At 41.5% G+C, this 12,122-nt stretch overlaps 1 protein-coding gene across 10 annotated transcripts in view; it reads right to left on the bottom strand.

The window, feature by feature from the left end:
* The window catches only part of ppm1ba (protein phosphatase, Mg2+/Mn2+ dependent, 1Ba), a 124,152-nt gene that overhangs the window by 25,135 nt on the left and 86,895 nt on the right, over positions 1 to 12,122 (bottom strand). For all 10 annotated transcript variants that reach the window (XM_085980390.1, XM_085980389.1, XM_085980388.1 and 7 more), the window contains one exon: positions 3,798 to 3,915. In XM_085980390.1, the coding sequence (XP_085836516.1) occupies positions 3,798 to 3,915 (118 nt within the window). The remainder of the gene's footprint in view (positions 1 to 3,797; positions 3,916 to 12,122) is intronic.

Here is a 12,122-nt window from a genome sequence, read left to right as displayed (position 1 = left end):
TAGTGGGGTTACATTTACTACCTTCCAATCCACGGGAACTGTTCCAGAATCTATGGAATTTTGGAATATGACAACCAATGCGTCCACTATCTCTATAGCCACCTCTTTCAAAACCCTAGGATGTAGGCCATCAGGTCCAGGGGATTTATCAGCTTTCAGTCCCATTAATTTCTCCAGTACTATTTTTTTTTTACTAATACTAATTTCTTTCAGTTCCTCATTCTCGCTAGACCCTTGGTTCTCCACTATTTCCGGGAAGTTTTTTGCGTCTTCATCCATGAAGAGACACAAAGTATTTGTTTAATTTCTCAGCCATTTCCTTATTCCCCATTATAATTTCTCCTGTCTCAGCCTGTAAGGGACCCACATTTACTTTCGCTAATCTTTTCCTTTTTACATACCTAGTCTTTTAGTCTGTTTTTGTGTCTCTCGCTAGTTTACTCATTCTATTTTTCCTTTCTTTATCAATTTCTTGATCCTCCTTTACTGAATTCTAAAATCCTCCCAATCCTCAGGCTTACTACTCTTTCTGGCAACATTATACGCCTCTTCCTTTGATCGAATATTATCTTTAACTTCTCATTAGCCACGGTTGGACCACTTTTCCTGTGGGGTTTTTGTGCCTCAAAGGAATGTATATTTGTTGTAAATTATGTATTAATTCTTTAAATGCTAGCCAGTGCTTCTCTACCATCATATCTTTTAATGTAGTTTCCCAATCTACCTTAGCCATCTCGTCCCTCATACCTACGTAGTTAGCTTTGTTTCGATTTAAGACCCTAGTTTCCGATTTAACTCGATCACTTTCAAACTCAATATAAAACTCTATCATTTTGTGGTCACTCTTCCCTAAAGGCCCCTTTACTACAAGGTTATTAATTAACCCTTTCTCATTGCATAATACTCGGTCTAAAATAACCTGTTCCCCAGTTGGTTCCTCAACATACTTATCTAGGAAACTATAGTTTTCTATGAATTCATCCTCCACACTATTATTGCAAATTTGGTTTGCCCAGTCTATAATGTAGATTAATGTCCCCCCATGATCACTGTATGCCTCTAATTTCCTGATTTATACACTGCCCTACATTACAACTACTGTTTGGGGGCCTATAAACAACTCCCACCAATAATTTCTGTCCCTTGCTGTTTCTTAGTTCCACCCAAACTGATTCTGCTTCTTGATTTTCAGAGCGAAGATCCTTTCTACTGTCTTTATCCCATCCTTTATTATCAGACTATCCCTCCTCCTTTTCCATTTTGCCCATCTCTTCTAAAAGTTAAGTATCCTGGAATATTTAGTTCCCAACCTTGGCCACTTTGCAACCACGTCTCTGTTGTGGCTATTAGATCAAACCTGTTGATTTCTATCTGCGCTATTAATTCATCTATTTTGTTGCGAATGCTTCACGCATTCAGATATAGTGCCTTTAGCTTTGCTTATTTCTGTTTTTCCCCTGATGTCAACTTAGTCACTGATGCCTTATTACCTTTGTTACTCTCTCTGACCCTTCCTGATCCACTCTGCTTATTTTTACCCAAAACTCAACTCTGCTCTGCTCTAGAGCCTTGACATTTCTCTCGCTGCTTTTAAATTTACTCTTTCCTGAATCCTCCTACCCCCCCACATTAGTTTAAAGCCCTGTCTACTGCCCTAATTATTCGGTTCGCCAGGACACTGGTCCCGGCCTGGTTTAAGTGGAGCCAGTCCCAACGGAACAGTTCCCTCTTTACCCAGTATTGGTACCAGTGTCCCATGAACTGAAACCCCTTCCTCAAGGGGTCTGGGGAGAAAGCAGGGACCGGGTACTCAATTTGAATGATCAGCCATGATCGCGTTGAATGGCGGAGCAGGCTCGAAGGGCCTACTCCTGCTCCTGTCTTCTATGTTTCTATGGTGGAAAGGCTTTAGGGAATCAGGTGGTGAGACACTCGCCAGAGTACCCAGCCCTCTGACCTGTTCTTGTAGCCACAGTGACGTCACTTTGCGATTTCTCTCCCGTTCTGCTCTCGGCCTCGGCCTTTCCTCCCGCTCCACTCTCGGCCTCGCCCTTCCCTCCTGCTCCACTCTCGACCTCGCCCTTCCCTCCCGCTCCGCTCTCAACCTCGCCCTACTCCCTTACTCCGCTCTGCTCTTGGCCTCGCCCTTCCCTCCGCTCTCTGCCTCGCCCTTCCCTCCCGCTCTGCTCTTGGCCTCGCCCTACCCTCTTACTCCGCTCCGCTCTCGGCATCGCCTTTCCCTCCCGCTCTGCTCGGCCTTTTCATCATGGCTGATCTGTACCTCAACTCGATTTGCCCACCTTTGCTCCACATCCTTTGATACACTTTTCTAACAAACATCTACCTATCTCAAGTCTTGAAAAATTGAACCAGCAACCACAGCCTTTGGGGAGAGTGTTTCAGATTCCCATTACTGTGTGTGAAAAAGTGCTTCCTGAATTCACCCCCGAATGCCCTAACTTGCGTCATCTTAGCTCAGGTGGTAGCAGTCTTACTTTGAATCACAAGCCCCACTTGATGACTAGAGTGCATAATCTCAGCTGACACTTTAGAGCAGTACTGAGGGAATGCTGCATGGTCAGAGGTGCAGCCTGTTCCCTCAGGAAAGCATGCTTGTTCCATCTTCAGTTCTTCACTTAGGTGACATGGCAAATGTCATCAAAAATGACATCCTCAGCTACTTACACTATCTTCTACAGAGGATTAATGCCGGTCTTAAAAGATAAATGGTGACTGGAGTACAGACAGAAAAAAGCCCAAAGTGAAGGAATACTGTAGCAGGAACAAAATCCACTCTTCTGTCCTTTTGGTACTTGTTACATAACAGAGGTGTCTAATAGGCATTTGAACCCTGGGCAATTACCACTCTGGGGGAGCACCATAAATGGTAGACAGCACAATCCCTCTGAATCTGGACATTCTTTATAACAGTCTACTTTATCCAGGAACTTGTAACCTGTTGAGAATCGACACACCTGCCCTTACTAAACTGCTTGTCCTCAGAAGGCATAAGGCCTGGGAACATATTCTACTGGCTGAGGACTGGATAGTGAAGTACCCTTTAAAGAGAAAAATATTGCAATCACTTGCAAGTCTTGAAGGGAATCAAGTTTAGTTGGCACTGGCCCTTGTTGAAAGTGTACCTAGGTAGATCAAACAGTTACTATTTAAACTTGAAGACTTTCTCCAGTTTAGCAAACAGTTTTGTGCTGAAGACAAACACTACATAATCATTTTCTGGACATCAGAAGACATTTCAACATGGGAACTACCTCATGCCTATACAAGTGTCTTGAACTGGATTCTTTCCACTAGGAATATATTTTAAACAAGGGCATGCTGATCACAAGACTTGGTGGCAAATCTGGTAATATAAAATAAAGTGCTTGGTGCAGAGAAAAAATAAAACCCAAAAAATCAGATACATGGCTGAAGAACAGTTCTTCTTGAAAATGAATGGAAGCAGAACCCAAGTTCTGACAGGAAAAAGATAAAATAAACCAACAGTGAACATGATCTTCGTATATTTCAAGAACTTTCATTGAAACAACACATTTTCTAGCATTGTTTTTGTTCAATTACACATCCTACCGTAACATATACAGTAGAAAGGAAGAACATCACTTGAACTCTATATTTTAAGATCTTTGAGGCTTTGGAGAACCAAAAAGTGTTCAAAAATAATTCTTTAAAACATTTACTTCTGCAGAGCCTATTGAAATAAGCATTTGGTAATAAATTAATTGAATCTTAGTAAAAATCTCACAACTACAACAAGTAAACCAAACCAGTCCTACCTTCAACACGTGACTCCAGGCACTTATCCAGTTCAGTATCTTTTTTCACTGCCTCTTCTGAAACCTTGGGAGCATTAGGGAAGCAGACTAGTACAATGCTCATGTTGTCTCTACTTCCCTATAAAAACAAATTAAATGAGTTAAGTTTAATTATTAATATGCATCGCAAACTATTATAAGAATATTAAACCACAGGTTAGGGTACAGATCAGTCACATTCATATAATTGGCGAAGCAATGCAATGCAACTTTCCTATATATTCCAGAATTATCTCAGTTGCTGTTTTCAGAACATTTTAATGTGTAGTTGAATTTCTAACTCCTACTAAAAAAAAATCTCTTTCACTCTCTAGCTAAGAGGCAGGTAACTTACTCTCAGGCCTCCGACAATGGAAATTTGTAACCCATTCCCTTATCTGCGCATGAAACTTTACTAACATGAAACTTTAGACACAGTTTTTACTTAAATTGTAATATCTACATTACAAATTAGGTGTTCTGAAATCTACATGTGCCACCAGTTTCTAACTTAAATACACTTTCCTGATTGAGTACAAAAGGATAGTCCAGTTTATATTAAAGTTAATTTTGTAGTTTTATACCATGCTTACATAAAGCAAAGTCACTAAACATAATGGGCTGTATTTTCCGATCGGAGGCCTTCTGCGTGCGGAGGCCTCCAATCTGGAAAAATCTACGAACTTACCCGAGGGCTCCTATACTCCCGATCCTGGGCCTCTCCAAACTCCAAGTGCGCAGGGCCCACTTATCCCAGAGACGCAGGCAGTTCGCAGCGTCCCTGGGATCACGTGGGCCATGGGGAGCCAATAGAAGAAGGGAATCTCCCTTCATACACTTGACAGATAGACCTGTCAAATATATGAATGGAGATCACCCCAAAAACATAGTAAAACTTTAAATACATTTTTTTAATCACCTTTTTAAAATTAGTTTAAATTACAATAAATTAAATATTTTAAACAAAAATTTAATTTTTTGAAAAAAATAAGTTTTTTTACAGGGCTAAAAATAAACTTACCTTTTTTTTTTAAAAGTATTTTTAAATGATAAATGAGTGAAAAAATGTATGCGCTTTTTTTCAACTCTTATCCTGGTAAAAGCAGGCTTTTTACCAGGCGTAAGAAGTCTAAGGGTTTTCTGCAGGTGGGGGGTCTCCAGAAAGCGTAACTCTCTGCCCGCGGAGGACCTTCTCCAGGGCAGGCATCCAATCTGTCAAGAACATTCTTGACAGATCGGAAATGCCGGTTTTCAGCGCATACACACCCGTAGGAATCGGAATATACAGCCCATTTTATTTGCAACAGGAAGCAAATAACTGCATTAATAAGTTATTTAGGTTCCCCTTAAAAGTGGGAAAAATGTCTTTTTCAGCAAGATATTGAATGCATGTATACCTACACACCAAACAACAAAAAATAAAATCTCCTTGTTTTATTGTCCTTGCAAATATCTGAACTTGGGCTTCCACATGGAGATACATAGACATCAAGATGATCCAACACTGATGAATGAATGTGTCAGACAGGCACAAGATACTCCCACTGACAACACATTTTAATATACACAAAGCAAATTCCACACCTCCTGCAGAGGTCACAACCCAACTTCTTCTTGTCATGAGAAAGCATGTACTTCTTTTCCACTGGTCTTCTAAAATGGGCCCATGGCACACTAGTACATAAAAGGAGAAAAAGAGGCACTCAGATGTACTGAGTCTCCTCTTAAGGACTTACTCAGAACCCCAGCACAAATTAAAAGTGCTACAATACAAAATGAAAATCACAAGATAACATACATTCAGGAACATTTAGTTGTTTCAACATATCGGGAACGGTAGCATAGTGGTTATGTTACTGGGCTAGTAATCCAGAGTCCTGGGCTAATGATCCGGAGACAGGAGTTCAAATCCCACCATGGCAGCTGGGGAATATTAATTAAATAAATCTGGAATAAAAAGCTAGTATTAGTAATGGTAACCATGTCGTAAAAACCCATCTGGTTCGCTAATGTCCCTTAGGGAAGGAAATCTGCCGTCCTTACCAGGTCATAATATGTGATTCCAGACCCACAGCAATGTGGTTGACTCTTAACTGCCCTCTGAAATGGCCTAGCAGGGCAATAAATGCCGGCCTTGCCAGCATCCCACATCCAGTGAACGAATAAAAAAAAACATTCAAAAAACTGAAAGCCAAAACCAAGTCACTTCAGGCATAGGAACTGCTAGATAAAAAGGGACCAAGATCCATCTAGTTCGCCTTCTACCATCCTGGTATCACGATAATGATAATGGAATTGCTGACTAATCATAGCAAGCTTCATCTATTAGTCTACAATAGTCCCAGCAAGGTCACTAGGAAAACCTCTGTTGGAGGTTTGGGAAGCATAGTTCCAAAATCATCTGTTCCTCCTAAGCATGCTACACTTACCATGCCTCTATTTACTGTATCCCAAATGTTATTTTCTGAAGGAAATGCACCTAATTTGAATGTGAATGAATCAATACTAACTGATTCCAGTCATCCTTGGGAGCCTATTCTTCTGGCTCTACAGCAAAGGAATTTGTGTAAACTCTAATAAGACAGAATTTTTTTTCCCCCACTGCATGTGGACTTGTAGCAGCATGTAAAGAACATATTATTGAAGATAGAAACTCAACCAATTTATTGCTTTGCTAACTTCAGTTAAAAAGAAAATCATGACTGTGCATAATGAAGTACTGAAAATTAAAGAAAAAAGGTTGATTATACACCATCGAGCCAGCAAATTGCACTGGCTGTATCTAATGAATTGGCTGGTAAGCAAAAGCAAACGATAATGGCAACCTTCGGCTCCAGAACCCAAAAATCCTATTCTCAACTGAGCTAGAAAGCTTAGAAGGGTAAATTCTGTGACAGCATACCCTTAGTAGGGAAGCAACAATGGAATGCAAATTGAAGACAGAGCTATAACTACATCCCCAATTCTCTGACCCATGCTCCCTGTAAGCAGGGCTCCCTCCTGGGAGTGGAGAATTTACTCCAGAGATCTAAAATAGGCTATTTCCCTAAAAGCCTGTAAATCACATCCAATCAAATTTCCATCTTGAAATCAAAGTTTTCCAGCACTTGATAAAGATTCTTCACAGATGTTAAGTTAATGGAATAAACTGCTTTTGAACAATCTCAAAGATCCATTATTAGACCAAAATGTCCCTTTGATTTTTCTGGAAGTTTTCTTCTACACGTGAGCCTCATTCTGTTCTTGCTCTTTTCCCCTCCCCTTCACAAACCAGTGTTACACAATCTTGGAACTTCTATCTCGAACATTTATTCAGTTGCCTCAAATCTATGATCATGCACAATCTAAAAGCCACTTTCCTCTCCAGCTAATATTCATTCGCGAAAAAAAAAAAATTACAAGAGTGCAAACTTAGTACAAACTCAGATACTCCAATACTGGTGTTAGCACTAGTGGAGATCAGGTGCTGGAACTTGCTGCAAGGTACAATCTTCAACTTAATTGCCCCCTCCCTGCCCCCAAAAAATTAGAAAACGGTTAACCAAAATCAATGCCTGAACAGGCCTGCATAACCCCTACAAATGGGATCAGTTTGTGCCATCCCCACTCTTTGATTCATATTGTTGTTAGTTGGTCTCAAATTACAGTGCTAAAATGAAGATGGTCTCGGCAGTGGTTTAAGAGACCATCTGGCTAAGCATCTAAGTAAATAAATGCAAGTTGTTGTATCTTGTCCCAAACAAAAAACGAGTCAGAAAAATCTTCCCTCAAGCTCTGACAAGTCCCATTAATTAACTGTCTACTATTAAGACTTGCCTCTTTCAGTTCCCTTTCCACATTACAATGGTGGAATTACCCAATTAATGACCTAGATATAAGTCTGTAGACCTACCATTATCAAAAATTGCAATTCTACTACAGGTACTGACATCAAAATGATCTCTTCCAACATGTGGACAATGAACTGGATATTTGGTACAGCTAACACTAGAAGCAGATTCTAGTGATGAGCTCTGCCCACTCATGCACCAACGCTCAAGCAGAGCCTTCCACCTGCACCAAGACAAGTCAACTACTGTATATCGTAAGATCTCACCGCAGAGAACAGCATCCTTGGTTTTAACATGTTTTTGACCAACAAATCAACTTAAATGAAACCTGGAAGGAACAATGCTCAGAAAGAGACAAAAGTGATCTTCAGCATTCTACCAATATTGGCCATAGTACATTAATAATAGTGTCTTTTAACACTTCTTCAAACCATCCTAAATTCTCAAACAAAAACTTGCCCCATAATTTCTTGAAGAACATTACGTAGCTTGGTCTTGGCTATTACTTAGTTATTAACATTTTGAAACCAGTATTTAGCATAATTTTTTCACTCCTTGCAAGGAAGTGAACCACATGGCAGCTTTTTCCAAAGGTCAAAAACTGACCAAGAAATCCAAAGCACTTCTATCTTAAACAGTTCTGGAAGCAGTCTGAAAGCTTCCAACAGCCACAGGAGAAGAAATAAAGAATATCTGTATATAGTACAGCAAGAGACAGGTCACCAAAACTCAATGATGCCACATCTGATAGCATTTGTTACTTACTTCTGAAAGCTGTCACTGCATCAACACAAAGCAAGACCAATGGGCTACGGGATCATTGTCATTTTAAACGTGCATTTCTGGTATTATTTGTAAACATGGCCAAGATTTCAGAACTATCAGCCAATTATCTAATCAAGCGTAGGACCGTCATTAAAAAACAACTGGTTCAGTAATGTCCTTTAGGGAAGGAAACCTGCCATCCTTATCTGGTCTGGTCTATGTGCGACTCCAGTCCCACACCAACATGGTTGACTCTTAACTGTCCTCGGAGGGGGTCTAGCAAGCCACTCAGTTGTATCAAACCACTATCATCACCACCACCTTCTCAGGACAATTAGGGATGGGCAATAAATGCTAGTTTCACCTAAATACCAAGAATTTTTTTTAAAATCTGCTACAGGACACAAAGCCCCTGTTTTCTTAATGCAGATGTGGAAATGCTCCTGAACAGGAGGTAGGTCATCATTGGAACAGAAAGGCACCAATGAGGTCAGCTCAGTGGAAAGGGGTGGCCAGGACAATTATTCTGAACTACACGACTCCACACATTGACCCTCAGTGCAAGTTTCATTTAGGCTTTACCAAGTTAGGCAAATTAAGAAAAGTTAGCCACAAGTTCCAACAATGTACTCCAATAATAGTGTTTGCCACTTACAATAACCTCCCTTCACACTGTGTTAAAGTGCTTCAATTGCTTACCATCAATGTCCAGGAGGCTGCACATCGCCCTTCATAGCCCCATACTTCACTTGTAAATGTTCCTTCACTTGCATCCTTATTATGCATTCATCTCTCAATGGAATGGAATTACTTATTGCATGCACTTGCCCTCACACAGTTAAGGGTTGCATGTTGACACCTAGAGTTTTACACCATAGCACGGCAAACTTAAGGTGATTTGGACTTTTAGTTTGCTTTTTCTTGGACATCACAACCACTAAAAGCAGGCAGGAATGAGCCTAGTTTAAAGTCCCTTAGTTACTACATTGGACTAAGCTGGGTGTTTTTACTCTAGAAAAACACAGACTTTAAAAAGAGTTGACTTAGGTCTTTATAATAATGAAAGGATTAGATTCAATCCATGTGGATAGGCTATTTGAATAAGATAGGTTAGGGGGGGTGGGGCCAGGGTCAAAAGTATAAGTTACATAAGCAAAGAAGTTTACAAGATACAACTGCAGCAACTCGCCAAGGCTTCTTCGGCAGCACCTCCCAAACCCACGACCTCTTCCACCTAGAAGGACAAGGGCAGCAGGCACATGGGAACACCACCACCTCCACGTTCCCCCTCCAAGTCACACACCATCCTGACTTGGAAATATATCGCCGATCCTTCATTGTCGCTGGGTCAAAATCCTGGAACTCCCTAACAGCACTGTGGGAGTACCTTCATCACACGGACTGCAACAGTGGCTCACCACCACCTTCTCAAGGGCAACTAGGGATGGGCAATAAATGCTAGCTTTGCCAGCGATGCCCACATCCCATAAACGAAAAAAAAAAGTTGGTTAGGTATAAAGAAGTACTTCTTTTCGCAGCAAGCAATCAATATATGGAACAAGTTGCTGGCTCGTGCAGTAAGTGTGCATTTGCTGCAAACCGAAAGTAGGTATGGTAATGGGGAATGTGTCTCCTAGTCACTGAGGTCTCCTGGAACTTGGTTGATCACCTTCTAGGGTTGAAGTGGAAGTTCAGGGTTTCTTTCCCCCTAAATAAACCTAGGGTTATTTTCCTTTTGTTTCCTTCTCCCAGGAAAACACATGGTTGGCTGGTGAGGGTCATGGTGTGCATAAGCTGCACCATTGACAGTACGGAACAGACCATCTGATCTTTTCCTATTCATCATTATCGCATGTTATCTCATTGGAACCAAATGATTTACTGTCCCACAGATCAGTGGCTATGCAAAGTCAGTGCCTAGTACGAGCACCATAGAAGGAAGGTGCAAATTGCAGTCTCTCAAGAGTGCCAACACTTATATACCATCCTGCTTGTTCCCTCTGCCACACACGTGGCAGAAAGAGGCAAGGTAAGGTTGCACATGCTGTAGTACAAGAGATGCTGTCTGCAGGAGGTCTATGCCAGAATATAGCTTCAGTGGGACTGAGGTAGCCCTCATCTCGAGGGTTCTCCTGACCCCATACGAAATCCAGCAACCTTACATGATCCTGGAATACAGGAGCACCTAAGACAACCACTAGGGTTGTTTTCGAAGTTCAAACATCACATCCTGGCAGCAAAGGAAGGCACAGTAGTAAGAAATTGGCATGCAGATACAGTATGGGTTGTAAATAAAATTGTTAGCAATAAAGTTGTTACACATGCAGACACTGTCTTTGGCAAAGTTTGGAAGTGGCTTTGATACGGTGACATCAATAAAAACTGTGCGAGTTGATGCACTGAAAAAGGCCTGTAAATTAAGGCATATTTATGGTGGGAAATGGAGCGAGAGATATAAACAGTTTAATCAGTGGCCAGACATGGCATCAAGAGAAGGTCTCCCATATCAGATTGGCACAAATGTCTTACAGCCAGGAATAGGTTGCCCTCCACTTCATTAGGCTGCTGCGTCTCGCTGATGCCCTTCCAGCACGTTCACAAGGAGCCCTCTTTGTAAAGTAAGTTTATACAGTATGCAGCATATCACAACGGCCAGCGAGACCCTTGCTAGATGATACTGCAGGATTTATCCCAGATCCTAAGGTTCAACTTCAACATGCCTATGGTGTGTTCAATGATGATTCAGGTGGATGAATGGAACTCATTATGGTGCTGCTCAGCAGGTGCCCTGAGAGAATACACTAGCGTCATCATCTTGGAGGCACATCCCAGAGACTTGTCTTTCTCGGTTAAAGAGTGCTGCCATGGAAGCACACATTCATTTGCATGATGGTGCGCTGCTGGTTGCAAATAAGCTGCACATTAAGAAAGTGGTACCCTTTCCTGTGGATATACATCTGGACATTGATGAGAGGAGCACGCATACCCACATGGGTGCCATGTATGATCTTAAGGAATCCTGTCACTCAGTAACAATGCAGTGCTTTGTCATATTGGCACAGTTGTCCATGGGGAATCTGATGAAATTGCTAGCTCTACAAAATAATGCGTCCAAAAATCTGCTCGATACATCTATGCAAAGCTGTTTGGCTTAATCTCAGTGGCAGCCTGGAATAACCATAGTACAAAAGTTAGTGGCAGTGGAGATGGACTGCAGGTCTGCTTGCAGTAGGTGGTGTAATTCTGTGACCGATTCCTCTGAAGTGAAGTCTCCACAGACATTCTGCTCATTGGTCAAATACAGGAGGGCCTATTGCCTGTATTTGACCAAGGAGCAATGTCTGTGGTGTGGGGGTATCGGTGCTATGTGCCAGCAGTGCAGCTTCAACAGTCTGGCCGCCGTGGTTTCTTCCAAGAAGAAAAGATAGGGGGAAAATCCCCAAAGGGAAACATACTGTGCCCGGTCTGAACAGGGTAGCAAGGCTAAATATGGCAGCCCCTTATAAAATGGCACAAAGGGAGGTGGCAACAGCAAAAAAAACAGCAACAGTAACTGAATAAGCTTCTCCCTTTAAACTCAATTCTGACAGGAATCAGATGTAGGATGTCACCTATCATTACTGCCTCATTTACGTATACCTGCCCCAAAATGGGCTGTGCTTTTCCCAACTTCCTGAAGTGACAATGAAAATTGGGTGGGCGCTATTTTTTG

Source organism: Somniosus microcephalus, chromosome 3, assembly GCF_052327205.1.
Source record: "Somniosus microcephalus isolate GS21.2 chromosome 3, FLI_Smic_1.0, whole genome shotgun sequence".
Classification (NCBI taxonomy): Eukaryota; Metazoa; Chordata; class Chondrichthyes; order Squaliformes; family Somniosidae; genus Somniosus; species Somniosus microcephalus.
The sequence above is the reverse complement of the archived record's forward strand: the minus strand, read 5'-3'. Positions and strand labels throughout refer to the sequence as shown.